We start from the raw sequence: 19,531 nt of genomic DNA, 5'->3' as shown, positions 1-19,531 counted from the left end.
GTTTTTTCCCCTAGTGTGTCTAATGTCCTTTGTGTGTCTTGCTGAGCATTTTTGTTCAGGACTTGTTAACAGCTGCACTTCTGAGAAACGATTTCCACTGCCTCTCTAATCACATGAGGTTCAGTTTGTGTCTCAAGCAGTTCCGGGGATGCAAGAATCTCAACATGAGATATTTCTAGTCCTATATCATTTGCACACATGAGAATATAAAACAAACCCAGATGATTTTGCCTTAAGGAGCAGTTTCTCAAGGTCTAGTTGTGTGTGTGCGTGTTTGTATTAAACTTTTCTCAACAGTAAAATGCCAAATCATACTTTGATGGCAGCGAATCTTTTCTTCACAAAGTCCTTCTATGTCTTTACTCTTTCCTGTACCGTGATTTTCTCCCTGTTTTTGGATCTTTGTTCACAAGTACATCCCAAAAGGAAAAAAAAACCTAAAATGAATAAATTATTGACATCCGATTGGCTATTTGGTCAATGGCAATTGAGAATCCTTACTGTCATAATGGAAACAAATTGTTTAAAAATATAAATTTTTTTCCTTTCTGGTTATCCTAGATAAATCCATCTGTATTTTAACTTCCTTATGTTGTTTCGAAGTAGATTCAGAATCATCAAGGCATTTTACACCAGTTGATTACATGGAAACTCCAGAAGAAATTATCCGCAGACGGCATGACGATAAAGAGGTAATGCCCTCCTTTATGGCCTAATAACAGTTGTAGCAGCTCCACATACAAGAAATACGGCATTCGGCCTTATATAAGGACAGCTTATATGTCCATGGTTATGCGTACTGGAAGTCAGAGCAACAAGCTGAAACTAGTATGTTTTAACTTTAATACTACCTCTGCCACTGATTTAATGTATAATACGAAGTCTAGCCTAGCATTTGTTTAAAATGAACCTGATAGTTCTTATCAGTTGCACAAAATTATATATGGGGGCTTTAAAGAATGTAAAAAGGCTGAAGACATATATGAGATGTGGTACAACACCCCAGTACTCGCAGATAAAGATAGAATGGTTATTCTATAAATGAGTTAAGGTCTTATTGTTTTCCAAGCAAGCCACTCGAGCCAGTATTAATCAAACTGGGGAGAACAGTATTTTTATTATGGGAGTCCTCAGGTTTTGAACAGCAAATGTAAGATATTTTATGGTATCAAAAAGTGTGAAGTTTCCCCCCAGTGCAAACTAGAACTCTTTATGGTGTCTCAAGTTTTTCACAAAATAATGTATCAGTCCTTTTTGAAATGGCTGGGCAACACTGGAACAAGGTGAAATAACAGGAAAGCCACGTAGACTTTTCAGCACTGACTGCATTCAAGCTGAGGTGAAGAAGTTGTAAACTGATTGCTTTCCAGGAAGTTGTTAATTCTCACTGCTTGGGAGAAAAAACAAAAGTAATATTTTCAGTGTTAACTTTCTGAGTTCAAATAATGTTCGTGTGTGCTTTGAAATATGGTAAAACCTGCTCTTAATTCCTATATGAAAAATATTCTTTTGCTGTCTTCTTCCGTGAAGCAGTTATGAATCCCCCCTATTTCCAAAATCCAGCACAAAAACTTGTGTAAGAGCAAAACTCTGAATGCACTAAGACCTGTTGGCTTCAAATGAGTTAACACACAGCTGAACTCTTCAGCCTACAGTTAACCCCAAAAGGTGGAAGAATCCTTCTGCCCAAGTACTCAAGAAAGCACATTTCCATTAGTGTGCCAGAGGCTTCAGAAGTCCAAAATAATTCTTTGGGGTTTATTTACTTTATTTTACGAAGTGTATTACAGGAGCCCAAAGGAAGTATGGGAGGATGTGGTACCTGAAGGTGGTTCGGCACTGTCCCAAGCTCCTTGCAAAGCTCAGGGGAGTTTGGTGCCTCAGCTTACCTGTGAGGCTGATTCAGGTCTCTTGGAAGTCAATAAGAGAAACTCCTTGTTGGCTGAAGGGGGTTTGGATCAGTCCTCTGCATTGTCAGCAGTCTTAGAAGCTACGAGGACCTGGCCAAAACTTAGAAAAACTCCTTGTTGTCTTCCATCAGCTCTGGATCAGGTCCTCTGTATGAGCTGGATTTGGCTTATGCCGTAATGGTGATGTACTTTCTGTGCTTGCAAAACAAAATGGTATTGTCGTTAGTAGAATCAGTATTTTATATTGAACTGTAAAATCCCAGCTATTTGCTGGGACCTCAGAAAATTTATTTAAGTCACATTTATGGCAGCTTTTGAATGCCTTTAACTAGATGATTTACTGCCCATTTTATGCAATTTTATGGCAGAAACTTTTAGAGGACCAGAGACGGCTTAAACGTGAGCAAGAAGAAGCTGATATTGCAGCTAGAAGGCACACAGGGGTTATTCCAACGCACCATCAGTTTATCACTAATGAGCGATTTGGGGACCTCCTAAATGTAGACGATACAGCAAAGAGGAAATCTGGGTCAGAGGTCTGTTTTAGTTACCTCAGTCTGCTGCTTGACCCAAAGCAATATTTGCCTCTCACAATGTTGTGCTTTAGGCCAACATTAGCTCTTCAGAGAATGTCGTTTGTGTTTTTTTTTTCCACTTCCCCTTTCCCATTCTGGCTTCATTTAGATCTGCTTTGACTCTTGTGCCTGGTAAATTAATTGATATTTCTATACCAAGCTGCATATGTTAAAGCATGCCTGCTGAGAATTGCTGGTGCACACCTGTGATGCATGCCTTTAAATATCAGCTACTTTAGTGAATCAAAGGCATTCTACATCTTTTGCATCATATTGCTACATTGTCTTCTTGTCTGTGCCTTACGCTTAGAAACTTCATGTCTTGTCGATACTGGCCATGTGACTGTCTCATAGTTTTTTTTTTAGAAATAGGTTTTCTTCTCCTCTTGAAAGATGCTTGATGTCCTTTAGAAGCAATTGGGAAAAGTCTCAGCATATTTCACTGTGTATGACCTGATTGGTCTTTCTGAAAGAGACAAAGGAGCAGGTAAAGGGTTTTCACAGAGCCCAAGGCACTTTTCCTGAGGCCTGGGTGCTGGTCCAGGTGTCCTGGCCAGGTGCCTTTTCCTGCCTTAGGGGCTGCTGCTGGAGCTCTGGGCAGCGGTTGTTTCCCCAGAGGTGCTGCACTGTGGCCGTGGGGAGCTGGTCACCATGTGGATGGGGCACACTCACCTGCACCTTTTTATGTAGTTGCAAGTGCTCTGGTGCCACATGAATGTGACCAGTTCTTATTTTATGCTCTGTTACCAAAATTACTTTAAAATTGTCTGAATATTTTGTGGCCATTAGAAAATCAGCTCAAGTAAATCATGCTTGAAAGCCTAGGCCTGCTCTCAACGTCCTTTTTGGCTTTATAGCCACTGGAGACATTTTGTTTAGATGCATGCTTGGTTTATTCATATTTCCTGCTTGCCTTTGTCTCTTTCCTACCAAATTATACAGAGTACATGGGTCACATTGCAGGATTCAGCAGGGCCAGGTGATAATTGATAAAAGCCACATCAAATAAAATCCTACTGTTTTTTTCCCAACTAGTAAATTTTCCTTTTCCATTCACATGTCAAGGGAAATTTGGTCCCAGAGCCCCAGTAACTGTAGTTACTGGAGCAGCTTTCATTCAACAGGGCTTGCCACATTTAAAAGTTTACTGCTTTTAAATCTATTTCCTGTAGAGCTCTTAGTTATTGTTACACCAGAAGTTGGCACGTTTTGCCCTGGTGGGAGAGGCCCATCCAGCATATTTGGACTGTAGTACCAGTTGCACGTAAGCTTGTAGCAAATACCTGCATTCAGTTTCTTCCCCAGACTAGTGTTAGCTATAGAAGAGTTTGGATGCTTTTTCTCAGAATAGAGTTGAAAACCTGATTATTATTTTAATGTGTTGATTTTTTTTTTGATCTCTAGATGAGACCTGCTAGAGCCAAGTTTGACTTTAAAGCACAGACGCTAAAGTGAGTACAGCTTTTTACTTCTGCCTTGAGTGTTCCTGCTCTGCTTTTTCCCCTAGGATGCAGCATTTATGAAGGCTGCGCAATTGGATTCATGTTTTGGAAGAGTCTTTCCAGCAGCTCAAAGCAAAGGTGTCCATAGTAAGGCAGGAAAAAGTAATATGAATCTTGCAGGTCGTAGCCTCTAAAGGGCCTTTAGGAAAATGTCGTCTTTCTCAGTGCATCTGTATCCTGTGTGATTTTTGGGGCAAACCCACATTCTTTACTGGAACAAGTGAGTACTCGCTCTGAGGGTGTGGAGAGCCCTGGGAGAGGGCTCTGGTTGATGTTCTTCCTTGCACCTCGTAAGCAGGACAGCTGGGTGAAACCTGTCAGCAGCAGTTCTGTCACTGCCCTTGTGCTGGAGACAGAATGGATTCCCCTGCATGACATCCCTGGTTGTGCTCCCATTTAGGAGCTGGAAAAATTGTGTTGGTCAGTAGCTCACTGTGTAAATCTGCCATACGTGAGCCAGAAAAACATAGATATGCAGAACAGCAGCATCCTTTTCACTGCACTAAGCACAACCCAAAGTCGGGAAGGGACTTAAACAGATGCCTAGCTTTAAGCACATAGGTGGGTCCTTGACTCAGGATTTTCCCGAATCAGGACTTATACAGGCACAGACTGGTGACTGCTCCCCCAGCATCTGTGTATACACCAGTGGATGTTTCTGGTGGCGTTGTTGTACCTCCGAGCCCTGTTGTGGTCCCTTGGTGAATCATACAGCACTACTTGTTCTTTTTGGGGAATGCTGCTGTGAAGAGAAGACCTGGGAGGCCTTTCCCTTTGCATGAGCGTGGAGAAATTCTCATTTTAATATTGCTAGGGAGGAAAGAAAGAAGAACATAATTCAGTGAAGGACCTGCTATTTTTCTTCTCAGGTGCTAACGTCCTGAGAATATTTTGTTGTATGTTCTATAGGTGATGATTTGTAATGATTTACACAGCATCTCCCCAGCATCTGTAATAAAGCTGAGGCAGATGTAAGCTGGAACTGTTGGGTCCCTTGAGCAGAACATACAGGGTGCCAGACAAAAGTAAAGGAGAGCTTGTGAAAATTGTGTTAGGAAAGGCTGGGTTGTTTGTTTTCCTGTGGGAACCCAAGTAGTAGTTTATGAGCCTGATACAAGCTGCCCACAGTAGGAGTTCCTCAAACTGCAGACGTTCATATTTTTAGCACTGAAGACTGTAGATTGAAATCTCAGTTGTTACCCCCAGTGAGGTCAGTGGTTGCACAACCACAGACTGACCAGCAGTGTAATCATTACAGGACCAACGTTGGCACATGAGGGGGTTCACCTAGTCAGCAGACTAGCTTCCGTTTAAATAATGTGTCTCTTTGGAAGGCACTTGTGATGTGGCCTGTTTCGTAACAGGAATAGAGCACTGCTCACCACATCCAACATGGAAGGCAGCCAGTAGCATCTTCTGCTTGAGCTTGACCCTGTTGCTGCTGAAGGGTGTGTGGTTAGCAGGGACCTCATAGACCAGTTTTTTTGACAAGATGCTCAAAAGGCAAGAGAGTCCCTGCACGTGATGATATGAGCAGGGTAATGTAGCTTTCGCTTTGGGTGGAGCATGACTCGTATCAAAAGGGCTGATGTAGACCTTGGTACCCAGGGATTGCTGGACAGCAAAAGAACACATCTGTTATCCGGTGAAGTTCTGATGCAGTGCTTGTGTTGTCAACAGGGAACTTCCTCTGCAAAAAGGAGATATTGTTTACATATACAAGCAGATTGACCAGAACTGGTATGAAGGTGAACACCATGGCAGAGTTGGCATCTTCCCACGATCATACATAGAGGTAGCTGCTTTCCTTGCAGGTGTTCTCTTTGCCTACTCCCATTCTGCCAGTGACCAGTTCATAGGCTTTCATATGTGACTCATTTGATTCTGTTTGTTTGTTCTAGCTCCTCCCACCAGCTGAGAAAGCTCAGCCCAAAAAGCCATCACCATTGCAAGTATTGGAATATGGAGATGCTATTGCTAAGTTCAACTTTAATGGGGATACCCAGGTGGAAATGTCCTTCAGAAAGGTAGGACTTCTGTTGTGCTGATGAATTGAATCCAGACAAATGCTGATGTTTTTTAATACTAGTAACTTGCAGTTTCCAAATGAAAGGTCCAATAAGGTGAGCTCCTTATTCAAGCAGAATTCCTTCTCATCACCCATGCTTTTACTCCATAGTCATTATGTAGTGCATTGCAGTGAGAGCGTTGCGGGTAGGCTGAATCAAGAAGTGCCAGTTGCTTCTTTAGGACTAGCTGAGAAGATACTTTGAGCACAAGTGCTGGAAGCCTGGCTCTGCAAGGCAAATTAGATATTTGGTGACATGTCTCCAGTCTTATCCTTGCCAGTGGAAATGCACACAGTCTCATGAGAGTGGCGATATAGAAAAGAAGGAAATGGGGTTCCCCTTCCCTTGTACTACAAGCCAAATCACTGAGCACAGGCGAGTGAGGTTCTGTGGTATTGAAGTGACTGGCTAGACCTGACTGCAGAGCGAAGGGATAGGAACGGGTTGTGTAAGGACTGTTCAGAACAAAGTCACTCATATTTAAATTAAGCAGCAGCATTTTTCCATCTCAGCCAGCTTTCTGTTTTGATGCTCAGATTAGATCTTATCTGTCTTTTAATTATACATGAAGGTGGGGCTTGCAGTTTGTGTTAAGGATCTGGAAGTTATTTCATTTGTTAGCAAAAAGGAGAGAGCATAGAGAGACCTAGTTTAAACTGCAGACCTGTGCATACTCCTTGTACACCTCATACCACTCAGAGTCTCCTGGTCAGGCTGAAACTGCTGGTTTCCATTTTCATAACTGACTGTAGCAAGCAGTATCTTGAAAATGTGAAGTGAACATAACTGAGTCTGCAGACAGCCCAAGTCAACACCAGATGATTTCCTCCTTCTCTGAACTGAAAACTATCATCCCCACCCAGAGGTTAGGACCACGTAACGGGAACAGGGGAAGGTGAGCGCCACAGATTGTTTTACGTCAAGTGGCAGTAAGATTAAAAACCTAATCTACTTTGGAACGATGAAATATGTTAAAGTCAGGATTACATTGCTATTCCTTCCCATAGGGTGAAAGGATCACGTTGATTCGACGAGTGGATGAGAATTGGTATGAAGGAAGAATCTCTGGCACCAATCGCCAAGGCATCTTCCCTGTCACTTACGTGGAAGTGCTCAAACGACCAGTGGTCAAGAACGCCATCGACTATCCTGACCCACCAATGTCCTTCTCCCCTAACCGCAGCATGACAGCTTCACCACAGGTATTTGGACTAGATGCAGCCAGTTACAGCACCCTGCAGAACAGAGGGATGTTGCCATTGCTGTGCGAGAAGCAATAGCTGAAAAAAGCTCTAGCTAAGAATAGTGTTTTGTGCAGTAAAACCCATGTGCTCCCTGCAGTATGCTGCAACTGCAGTAAAAGGTGATGTTTCATTTACCAGAAAGGTTAATGAGTTGGGTCATTTGAGGATTGGAGACTCAGCTTTTCATCTCTGATCTGTAGCTTGAATTCAGGCCAGGTTGAAAGGGCTACAGTTCATAGCCATCCAAACAAGTTTCAGTGCAAGAGATGGAATGAACTGGTGATCCAGCTCCTCCTGAGTGCATGTTTATACTTTACAGACCTCCACTGTGATGAGTGAATTTTTTACAATGACTATTAAAAGGGCGTCACAGCCTGTTGCAGTCTGTAGGAGTAATTACATTAGCTTGATTCAAGCTGACTGGGATCATATACTTACTCCTAAATATCCCAGCTCATGACTGAAGTTTGGGGAGACAGGGTCAGGAGAGCAGCCTGTATGATTTGAAATTGGTGCTAAATGAACTCAGCTTTTGAGAGCAGGACAGTCTGGGATCTTCCATGAATATCAGATTCACTATAAACCATACTGCAGTTCAAACCAGAAATCAAAATGGGGATCCCTGAATGTTTGCCATGGTAAACATATCAGGGAGGCAGTGAGTCTTTAAATCCCTTTGTTTTGCTCTCATCCTGCACATACTCATGCTTCAAGGTCAGCATATGTGTCTGGGTTGTGGCCATGAGGTTCTGGTGCATCCCCTGCTCACGCATGGGACCAAAGCAAGGTCGTTCTGAAGTCAAGACTGCAAGGAAGAAAAGTGGAGAATTGGAGTCAGGAGGAAGGGACATGCGGTACAGGACGGATGGGAAAGGCTGCCATGGCTCATGCCTGGTGTCTATCTGGATCTTCCCTAAAAGGAGTGTTTTTATAGTTAGCCACTGTGTAAAGCGGAAAGACTTGTTGCTTGTTTGGGGTTCCCTGTCAAAGTGAACAGGCTCAGCCTCAGCTGAGCTTTTCTGCTGGAGCTTGACAGTCTCTCCATAGCTGTGGCCTGTCTGCCACCAGCTCTCTGCAAGCTTCTGCCTTTGATGGAAGGGATTGGATCCACCCTTTTTTGTTTTCCTTTGCTATTCTTTTGATTCCTCCCCTGGTAAATTCTCTCCCTTAGTTTTTTTGCCTAACTTTGCAGAGGACTGAGAAATGCTCTGATCAATGCTAAAGTAGCTGATCTCATCTCACTGATGTTGCTGGTGGTAATAGCTAAGGGCAGCACTTGGTCATGTGTTCTGCCTTTATAAACATAGGTCCTACTTTAATTGCCTAAAGACCAAATATCCACAGCTGGCTTTTTTGATCCCTTTCTCCTCCACAGCTTCAACAATGCAAGTTTCTGGAGGAGCAAGCATTGCTCATGCTAGAGTTGGATAAAGTCAAAATTCATTGCAGCAGTGAATTCTGACTAGGTCCACAGTGTGAGCTGCTGGGTTGCCAGTTATTACTGCCAGGTCAGACAAATACTGCATGCTGCCGTCATGGATGGTGGCTTCAAACCGCTCCCTGAGAGGCTTGGGGCATGTGGTATGAAGTTTGATGTCTTCCACGAGATGTTTTGTGTCCAGTATCCTGGCAAAGGCTGGAGGAGGGTATTAGCAGCACAGATAAAGACTGGGTTCTGTGGTTGGAGTAGCTGTGGACAGTATGTTCTCCAACATGGTGCACCTGTCCATGGAAAACTTATGCACCATGCTTGGTCACAGATCTGCTCCTCTCCACACTTGCTCTCTCTCCTTTTACTTTTGCTTGGTCATCTTGTATTTTCCTTTATTATTTTTTTGTTCATTTCTTTCTTTTTCTCTCCTGCTTTTGTCTCCTTCAAGTCTCCCAGCTCTGAGCTACTCCATACACCAACTCCTCCGCCTTTGCCTTTTGCGCGCCGCGCCTTGTCTCCAGAGGTGCAGGCGGTCACATCCGAGTGGATTGCTCTGACTGTGGGAGTGTCTCCTAGCACCACTCCTGCCATAACTCCTCCATTGCCTCCTCCGCCTGAAGCCTCCCTCTCTCCCACTGACTATCTCTCGCCTTCTGCTGCAGCCAGCCCTTCCCCCTCGGTCAGCCTCCACCATTCTCATCTCTCTGGCTCCTCGACTCCCAGGTCCATTAAATCCCCATTGCCCTCTTACTCATCCAGACCTCAGCCCTCTGCTCACAGTTTCTATCAGGCCGCTCCACAAAGCGAAGAAAAGTTTGTTGGCTCCCCTTCTCCCAGCGTGAGCTATTCTAACTCCCCTCGCTGGGCAGCGGGGAGCCCCGAAAGCATCCTGGCAGAGCAGCGTGACACTGCTGGCAGCCAAGCCTGGCTCCAAAAGACTAGAGAGGGCAGCAGCAACCCCGAGCAGGGCACTCATGCTGGTCCCAAGATCTCTGTCGAGCGCTGCCTGAAACCATCCCAACTAGACATGCGTGTGAGCCCAGAAAAGAGACCCGTGGGTTCCTCTGAGGACAACCAGTTGTGTCAGGAGCTAATGGCTATTGTGCAGGGAGGTAAAACAGAGAAAAGAGGCATGAGGAAAGGTGATCTGGGAAAGTTTCAAAGCGGAGAAAAGAAGGTACTTCTCCTGCATGTGTGTGTGCTGCTCTGAATCCCTAATTTTAACTGGTGTGGTGAGGTTTGTGGTGCTCTGCTGGCCAGGCAGAGCCAGTGGCTGCCATGTCATTTTGATGATCCTAAGACCTTCTTCCAAGGGTCACCAGTGGCATTCACTGGATAGTGGATCAAAAAGTTTTACAAGAGGGCTCAGGAGCCAGTCTAGTGTAAATGGTTTTAGAATAGATAGTAACACAGGACTGACCCAATTGGTCATGTCTAATTAGGTGATTGTCCAAGACAGTAGCTATTACCAGGTGTGTCAGCTGAAAGTATCACACAGGCCTCATGCCCATATACCTCACTATGTAGAATACAGGCAATTCCTTGTTGTTCAGAGATTTTCCAGTGTGCAATGGTTCACTTTGGTGATAGAATTTATTTGCTCCTCCTAAAGCCAAGGACTGAAAAGCCTTGTAAACATCAGCCTGGCCTGTAGAATCACCAAAGCTGACCCCCGTTGATCCCGGAGCCTGTGATTTAGTGGACCTTAGTCTGGGATGTGCATGAATAAGTCAGGGAGGCTTGATTGTTATCTCTGCATTGAGTGGAATTTATTACCTTTGCATTTCCAAAATTATATGAAAGGGTCTAGCCACAAATGAGAATTAGACCTAGTGATATTTTTCCCCAAGAGTTTTTAGTTATGTGTAGCCATATGGTTACCGTAAGAAGGAACATAGCAGGGCTCTCCAGTAGCTTCTACAACATGTCTTTTGTCCCCAGTCTTGGTATAGATCTGTCTTACTTTGCAGCTCTCAATTGTCTTGGGGTCCATTGTGGGCTACAGCCAGCCAAAATACATTACAGCACCCCCATGATATTTTGTATTTGAGTGGAAGTTTGGAGAGCTCAAAATCATAGCATTATAAATACTGTCTTGGATGCACTGTGATAGCCTCCATGGCATACACAACCTAGCTAACGTTAGATAAGGAAGAACTAGGGTTTCTGAAATGACACATTTCACACTGGGAAATCTTATGACAAATTCTTTGATTTCTGCTTGAATCATAATCAGAAGTGTATTGAAAGCTGTGTAAAGACTGTGCTGTTTACCATCTGGATATATTTTTAGTAGCATTTTTTACAGGCATAACCTGCATGTTTAAAACAGAATGAGGTGGTCAGCTCAGACAAACCAACTGAAAACTGCACTTGCCCTTGCATGGAGTTACGTTTGCTGTGTGTGCATCAAATTTACTGGATAGTGGATGCTCGTATCACTAGCAGTGATTGTGATAAGAGACTGTGTGCCAAGCTGACCAACTTTTCTTTTCTTCAAAAGACCGCAGACTCAAAAGCATTCTCTTCACCTGCTCCTCTCTCTTCCTCTGCCCTCTCTTCCTCTACTGTCACAACACAACCACCTCCCAGACTTACACGCAGAGTCAATAAGCCACAGGTAATCATCTTTGCTGATTAGATTTCCATTACTTAGAGTAATTTCCATGCCATGCCATTGTTTTGTCATATGCTTATTTAGCCATTCATTGATTCCACAGGCGAGATATTTCTCCTGCTATTTAATCCAGAATTTTTATTTTTTTGAAAAAATGGTTTAAAATTACTTCCAGGCTGTGCAGAAGGGCAGGTATGGGCAAAATCTTCAACCGGTGCAAATTCACAAGTCTGGGTTTCTGCCAGTCTGTACCAACTGAGGATCTGATTTTCTGTTCCTCTGAGAGATTAATCCAGGGCTTATTTAGTTCTGACCTTGAGCTCCTACAGCTCAATTGCATTACAAGGCAGCATTGGTGGCCTTGTTAGCAGGAATGATGTAATGTAACTTTGGTTCAGGATTTGTTTAACCACCTGAGATCAGGATTCAAGGTTTGAGTGTCTCAGAGCTGGGGATAGGGCATACGGAACCTGATATCCACGATGGCAGAGACCTGTTCATCTTTCTCAGGTAGGATTGAGAGGTTCTGTTGCCGAGAGCTACAAATGTCTTTAAAGAGGGATGTGGTAGGTTCTGTGCAGCACAACCATCTCGGCCTCAGCGCTGTGTGACTGGGACATCCAGGGACCGGGAATGAGCAGCGCTCGCAGCTGCTGGTGTGTCGTCAGTCCTTCTAGGCAGCTTCCACAAGATGGCAATGTTTGAAACAGAAAGCTCACTCTTAGCAAAAACTGGAGTGAGTTTGTAGTGATGAGTATTGGGGAAACAATCTTTGCTCTTGCAGCATGAGTGTGGGAAGTAGTTGCCGATGTTACTTATTTTGTTGATCAGTTTATGAGAGCGAGACACAGCTTTAACCCCGAAATTTTCCTGTTACCTTTACTCTCATTTCCCTCCAGTCGTGAGCTTGCATAGCATTTTACTGAACAACCACCTCCTGCATCCCTTTCAGTCCAATAGGATGCATATTCTGCTTCATGTTGAAAATCCAGAGAGGTTTTCTGTGTTGGCCTTCCTCCTGACCTCTGATCTGCTCGGTCCTGCTGGTGCTTGCACTGGGTGTATGCGATTCAAAAGAGCAGGAGCAAAGAGCCACAGTTAGGGGAAGATGTTTCTCCTGAGTGCTGACTAGCACATAGTTCTATTTCAGATGTTGCACCTGGTTGTAAAAGGACCCTGTGGCCTTTCTTTGGCGTTGAAGTTAAGCCAAAAATTATATTTTATATGCCTCGGCAATCAGAGCATTGTCAGTGTCAAGTTAAAACTGTGCGTGAGATTATCAGTAGTCTTGACCTCCTTTCCAGTTCTGGGTCTACAGTTGTTTAGGGAGCAGGAGCGATATTTATATGTGCAAATGATCTCTTGTTATCTGCGTGACCTGTACAGAGGTTGATGGCTTCAGCAGAAATGCAGGTAATACCCTGGAGGCCTTTTCAAAAATCTGTCGTCTTTTCATTGATTTTAACCAAATGAGAAAAGCACTTAGTAGACATGGAAATGAGACATTACATTTGGGTTTTGTTTCCATTACTGTCCATCCCTGGTGTTTGAGGTATTTTACCATATTGAATTTTAGTTTTCTTTCTCATCATAGCGAAAGGCCCCAGTTATGAAATTCTGACCCAGGGGTTTTTGCAGGTTTAAGACCTCTTTGGTACAGGGCTGGCATAAGGACTGTGTTCTCGCGTATTCCATTAAGTAATAATATAAAGTGCGATGGTTCTTTTAGCTATTCTGAAGTTCTTCCTTTTTGTTTAGTTTCACAGTCCAAACTAAAAAGAAAAAAGAATGACCCCACAAGCATGTGAAAGATATTTCAAGTATAACTTAGAGATAGTTTGTTTCAATATTCCAGTAAAACAGTGTATTAAGCAGTAAGGTAATTTATCAATTAATTTATTTCAGGGAATCCTCGGGAATTTTCTAGTTTAATTCCTGTGTTACTCTGAGGTCCTGGTAGCACAGTGTGACTGTCAGTGGTGGTGCTAGTGAGCATGTGAGCAATGCAGCTGTGGGGTGGGAAGGCAGGAGGGGCTGGACGAGGGTCCCTGCATCACCCAGCAGTGTGAGGGATGCCAGTGGGGTGCTGTCTGCTCCTTTCCACTTGTTCAAAGCCACGCCGGCAAAGTGGTGGGTAATTTCGCCCACTTTGTGCTGAGAGAGAGGAGAGCACATGAGGAGGATGCTCATACCCCGTGTTCCCCAGCACAGACCAGCTATTTTCACTTAGCATATTTGTTACTTAGCACCATCTCCAAGGTAAGCTTTTATTCTCCTCCAGTGGTTTTCTGCTGCTCCACAGGTTACCACCACAGCATTTCTGCCCAGCGTGTTTGTTGTCCCAGCCAGAGCTGCCCAGCCTGCAGCAGGCGTTGGGACCACTCCCTGTAGGGGACACGTTTTTCTGCTGTTCAGCTTCTGATCCAGGAGCTGGACAGTCTTTCCAATGGACTTTGACAGCCTTTAGGTCAGGCTGCTCTGCACTTGCAGCCTTTTCAGTGTCCTTTGTGAGAGCTTTCTGGCCAGCTTTCCCCTCACTTTCCCCAGAGCTGGGCTTGGTGTGTGCAGAGTTTTTCCTTTTTTCTTTCACCTGGGCTGGGGAGTCCTCTCTGCTTGTGGTTCTCCATTCACATGTGGGAGCATCACTGCTGATGTGTGCCTTTCTCTGAGGGGATACCAGTTTGTCTGTCTGTCTGTTAGTCTGTTCTGCTTAGCTTTCTCTTTGCTTATGTAGTCCTTTAGCTCCCACCAGAAAGGGTTGGAAGAAGACATGTGAACAAGAGCTGCCATGGACAGACACATTGATGACACTTGACTTCGCTAGGTGCTGGGAGAGCACTACTGAGTAACCCCAGCATCTTTCTTCCTAACAGTTGAAACCTGCCCCAGGACTTTTTCAGACATAGAACCTTTTTCTGTTATTCTTACAAACCTGTGGTGCTTTTTAGATCCATCCTCAAACCCAGTACGAGGTGGAAACAGTGGCCAGCTGTGCCTCAGAACTGACTACACTACATATTTGTATAGTCTGTAGATGTGGAGACAGACACTTGAGCAGCTGCTTAAGTTTACTCAGTCTTAATAAAGCACATAGTGTGACAGAGGGGGTAAGAGTTGAGTTGTCGTCATGGGTTGTGAACACTTGGTCACTTTTAGGGCCCTCAGTGTACCCCAGCAGCAGCAGGGCTGGCTCAGGGTTTTTTGGGGGAACCTCTGTGTTTTATACTTTGGAGCTATGCCCCATACTCACTGATTCCTCAGCCACCTCTGGCACATGGACCCATCACTGTAGGTAGTACATAGGGTTTCTGAACCCATATTTGAAGAGCATTTGGACCTACAACACCTATTATTATTATTGTTATTGTTATTATTGTTATTGTTATTATTATTGTTGTTGTTATTATTATTATTATGCAAGAATAGCGTAGTTCATTTTTTTTATTTAAAAAAAGCCACCTAGGCTATGCTATCAAGGTCACTTGTCCGAAGCAGTGGGGCGGTACATTTACAGCCTAAGATTATAGGATCTGTTCTGGTCAGTTTTTCACCGTTTGGCTAATGCTGCATAGTTGCTAACTTTGGAGTGTTTTGTCACCCCACTGTAGGGCTCTGCTGTCACCCTGGGAGTTAGTGCAGAGACACCCCTTGCTTTGGTAGGAGCTGCCTGGATCTCTGGAGCAGAGGCCAGAGAGGATCTGCTTAGTCGTGTGTCTTGTTGGGAAGTGGGGTTGCCAGGAGGGCAGGGGACCACTTGGCCTCTGCACCTGCCCAGCTGCCATAAGGAAGTCCCCGTGGGGATCCTGCCAGGAAAGGGAACGTGGCCAAGGTTCTGATGCTGGTAGACTGTACCTCCTGGCATTGCACATAGAAGCCTGCACTATGGAGCATTTGGAGGTTGTGTCAATTTTCCAGTTTTCAAATAACTAATTTAATTCATAGTTATTAATGGTTTTTGGAGGAAAAGCTGGTCAGGGAGGTCACAAGTAATCAATGAGAAATGGACCACATGATTTTAGGAGCTCATGGAGCAATTCCAGCAGTAAATTAGTATGGAGCAGAGAAGCACTTTCTTGAATTAAAAAAAAAAAAAAGAAGAAATCATTGTCACAGCTGCCTCTCACCTCAGCCTGGAAACTGGGTTTTCTTAGCTGTTCGACCACCTGAGTTAGTTCTGATCTTGTCAGATTTGATGCACTATAACCAGTTGGTCTGCACAATATGAATTTTAAATTCCTGATTATTCCATTTGCTTTTCAGGGCTGATGATAGGCAGGAATGACTACCAGAAATCCTGTGGTGATTTCAGGCTCCACAGCAAATGCTTTGAATGCAGATTCCACTGCAATTAGCCCGTCCAACTTACATTTAATTGTCTTCCTATAGAATCATACATGGTAACAGAGCCTCATTTCTTAGAACGCTGATCCCAGATTCCAGCCCCAGATAGTACAGCTCACTACGAAGGAGTTGTTGTGGGGTTGGATTGGCCTAGAGTGGGTCACAGTCCTTGAGAAAAGAAAGAGTTTGCTTTAATACAATGATGGGCACACCTCCAGAGGTCCAAGATGTGGTTCAGAGGAGCTTTGAGAACAGGAATTAGATAGGGGTGAGCTCATCACCATGTACTTTTCCAAACTCTTCGAGCATTCTTGGGCTGAAGGTGTCACAAACCTCTTTATACTCTGCTTCTGCTCTGTCTCAGGATGCTGTGAGAAAGCAAGTGTTCTACTGAAGGGCATTGTTGAAGTGAATAAAGAGGAGGAGGGAAAGCATAAAAATTTAGGCCTTTGGAATTTGGATTGAAAGTTGTGTTGAACGATCAGTGTATCTTATCCAGTCTGCTTTCCCAGGCAGTCCTGCAGGTAGTATAAATAACCCTACACTAGTTCAGACGTCCCGTTTCCTCACAGCATGTCCCTTGTTTTCAGAAGGTGTTTGAATATCCAAAAAGTGTGCAAACCTAGGCTCTGGATACTTGCGCAACTTTCTCGGTGACCTTCTCCTTAAAACCTCCAACCCCAAACACCCTGATTTTTTCCTTGCTGTGCCCTGGGACACAGGAGTCCCTGTGAAGAGGTGTGACTGGGGAGGGAGGCAGGGCAGAGCCCAGAAGCCTCACTGGTGGTGGTGTTTGGAGCTGGGTTTTCCAGTCGGGGCCTCCCCCGACCTGAAGCTCTGCCTCGTTGTGGGAATTAACAGAGCAGCTCAGATCCTCACTTGGCACAAGCTAGAGTGATGTTGATTAAGCTACACGGCTTTGTGCCCTCTGAGGACTTGAGCTGGTCTTTTTTAAGAAGTGAGTTACTCTTCTCTCCTGTGTCAGAGTCATTGAGGACATCTCTAAAAACTGCAGAAGGTTCCTCTCAGCTTGCATTTGGCCTTTCAAGTATGGTGTTCTTGAGTATGTGCTTCTGTCCATGTTTGGATTTTTGTTCCCCACCTACAGGAATGCAGTATGACACCATGTACCGTTGCTGGTTGTAGTGGTGTCTGTAACCTCCGTTCCAATTCCCTGCTCTGAGATTCTGTTTCGCTGTCACCTTTATCTCTGCAGCGTTGTGTCTGTTGAACTTGCATTACTGTAGCCCTAATGTCTCTTGTGTAAATGGAAGACCCTGTTGTCCAAGAAGTGTGGTGTTGGGAGTGGGGAGGGGAAGAGTTGTTCATTTTCTTTTGTTGTCTGCACTCCATTTGAATTTTTTTTTTTAATTCTGACCAGTATAACATCTGCTAAAATGTCTTCCTTATCATTTGCTTGGTGATCACACAGCCTTCCCACCACTCATTGAGAGCTGGACCAGATCTCACAGAATCTGAAAAGAGCTATGTGGTAAGGCCACTGTTTAAATCAGATGTGTAGTCCTACACTCTCTTCACCCAGACAGTAACACCTCAGTAGAGATAAAATGCCAGCACTATTTTTAGCAGCAAAGTAGGTACATATTAATCTATTTGCATATATTGTTTTGTTTACAACAGAAAAAGGGGATTTAGCAATTAGGAGAACTGTCATAGCCAATAAGAAGTTGGGCTGATTGTGCTGCCAGTCCCTGGTTATAAGTTAAATGAAGCAAAATGCATGAATGGAGCAGCCTGCCTTGCATTCTTGAACTGACTTCTTAGCATTTGTAATGGTGCCACTGCATAACTAATTGCAACCTCTTATGCTGCTGCTTTTTTTAAAAAAAGTATGTATATGTATTTGTTACAAATCTTCAAACTAAATGCCAAATTCTTCTGTATCTTGCCTATTTTTCCATGCTTACACCTGGATCCCTTCTGCACTCCACTACCTGGACATTTACCTGGATCTACAACTTTTTTTTTTTTTTTTTTTTTACTGGACTTATGTGCTGCATCTGGAATGTTCCATCTCTTCTTGTCTATATTTTCCCCTCCCTCCCCCATGTTGACTGTCCTTTGGGTGTTCTTGGATGTCAATGCTGCCTACCACGCAGGAAGCTGTTTGCAATGAGATCATAAACATTGCAGAAAAGTCTGTTCATTACTGCAGTACTGTTTCTCAGCCTCTTGACTCTCGCCACAAGGTGACCTCTAATGACCATAAACCATCTCTCATCATTTCTCAGCAACCTCAAGCACAGCAGCAAGGAGCCAGCCCTGACAGAAGTCAAACACCACGAGACATGTAAGTCATTTTGGCTCCCATCTCTTCCAGAGGCCTTGTCTCTGACTGGTGGTAAAAATGGGGAGGTGTGAAAGCTTCAGCATTTCAGGAGTTAAATTAGAATGATGGGAAAGTGTCAGTTCTTTAAAGAACAAAAATGGGTATATATCATCATAATGAGTAGTGTAAAACTGAGACCTTTGTGTCTGTATAGCACCTGAAACAATGACCTCATGATCCAGGAGTGGGTCTCCTTTAGGTACTTGATTCGTGCTGGTTATGGAGACTATCTCGATGTTTTTGTATCTCGAAGCTGGAGACGAATTAATATCCACTGGCTACACCTGGCTCATATGGCTTGGGTCAACGTGTTCACCCCTGTTCTCAGCCTCCCACAATACAGTGAGCACTCCCAACACTGGTGCTGCTTGGTGTGTTGTTGGCCAGTTCTGCAGATGAGCTGGTGGCTGAATGATCCGAGAGATCAAGGCTGAAATTTTCAAAGCTGTCTGGTGGGTTTAAACCTGGAGCCGCCATTATGCTTGGTGGGGCCTTTCACTGATGGTTTTGAGAACAGTAGGCTGCACTGTGTGCTGGGAACTGATGTTCTTGGCAGCTGACTCCTGAAAAAGTTTTTGCTTTCGCCCATCCCTTTATGCAGGACAGAAAGTCTCCCATCAGCTCTATTCTCACCCCCCACAGGCAGGGGATCCAAGCCTCCTCAAATTTGCCCAGAGATTGTTTCCACTCTATAATATTCATTTCCGATAAACACAGAGTGCCTCTGGTGCAAGTGGTATCTCAGGGCAGGATTCAGCCTTAGATTTTTGGTTTCCACTGTACCTCCTCAGTCATGATTTATTCAGCAATCTTAGTGCAGTAGAGTAGGCAGTATCTTTTTTTAAAATTCCTTCACATTGCCAGGAGGTCATTCACAGCCCTGCCTGTGCGCCTGGGCAAGGGAACAGATGTCTCATTCAGCCCAGGAGTGAGTGTGTCCAGGTCTGGGCTTGCATTCAGTAGGGTGTCTGCACTCGAACGCCCTCTATGTGCTACATGTTAGCAACAGTCTGATTCTTACAGTCTATGGAGGCAACTACATGGCAAAAATGAAACAAAACCACTCTGCATATCCCACACAGTGCAGGTGTGACACTTTTTACTGCCATGGCCTTGTGACAACAGCCAATTTAATGCAGTTGACTTCCATCTCTCAAATGGAAAACACAGGTCTGGAGTGCACTGAACAAAATATAATAGGAATTAGAAAGGGGAAGGGAGACATCTCCTTCTGCAGGGATCTGACGTGCGGTATCTTTCTGGTTTTAGAGTTAGCTACCAAGCCCTCTACAGCTACACTCCTCAGAACGATGATGAGCTGGAACTGAGGGATGGTGACATCGTCGATGTCATGGAGAAATGTGATGATGGCTGGTTTGTGGGTGAGTGCAACACTTGCCTGTCAGCAGAGCTTTTTGAGATGCAGATGAGCAATTTTGCAGAACATCTGGAAGCTGCTTTCATTTGTAGGGTCAAAATGGTGAAAAAAAT

At 44.2% G+C, this 19,531-nt stretch overlaps 1 protein-coding gene across 41 annotated transcripts in view; it reads left to right on the top strand.

Moving 5' to 3' along the window:
- Nucleotides 1-19,531, top strand: part of SORBS1 (sorbin and SH3 domain containing 1) — a 148,026-nt gene that overhangs the window by 125,649 nt on the left and 2,846 nt on the right. For 19 of the 41 annotated variants that reach the window (XM_065638382.1, XM_065638383.1, XM_065638385.1 and 16 more), the window contains 11 exons: nucleotides 607-692; nucleotides 2,279-2,446; nucleotides 3,890-3,936; nucleotides 5,668-5,782; nucleotides 5,889-6,014; nucleotides 7,064-7,258; nucleotides 9,181-9,909; nucleotides 11,236-11,352; nucleotides 17,123-17,182; nucleotides 17,811-18,001; nucleotides 19,310-19,422. In XM_065638382.1, coding sequence (XP_065494454.1) covers nucleotides 607-692; nucleotides 2,279-2,446; nucleotides 3,890-3,936; nucleotides 5,668-5,782; nucleotides 5,889-6,014; nucleotides 7,064-7,258; nucleotides 9,181-9,909; nucleotides 11,236-11,352; nucleotides 17,123-17,182; nucleotides 17,811-18,001; nucleotides 19,310-19,422 — 1,947 coding nt within the window. The remainder of the gene's footprint in view (nucleotides 1-606; nucleotides 693-2,278; nucleotides 2,447-3,889; nucleotides 3,937-5,667; nucleotides 5,783-5,888; nucleotides 6,015-7,063; nucleotides 7,259-9,180; nucleotides 9,910-11,235; nucleotides 11,353-17,122; nucleotides 17,183-17,810; nucleotides 18,002-19,309; nucleotides 19,423-19,531) is intronic. The other 22 variants (XM_065638404.1, XM_065638400.1, XM_065638406.1 and 19 more) reach the window with 6 other exon arrangements.

This window comes from Caloenas nicobarica, chromosome 7, assembly GCF_036013445.1.
Source record: "Caloenas nicobarica isolate bCalNic1 chromosome 7, bCalNic1.hap1, whole genome shotgun sequence".
NCBI lineage: Eukaryota > Metazoa > Chordata > Aves > Columbiformes > Columbidae > Caloenas > Caloenas nicobarica.
The sequence above is the reverse complement of the archived record's forward strand: the minus strand, read 5'-3'. Positions and strand labels throughout refer to the sequence as shown.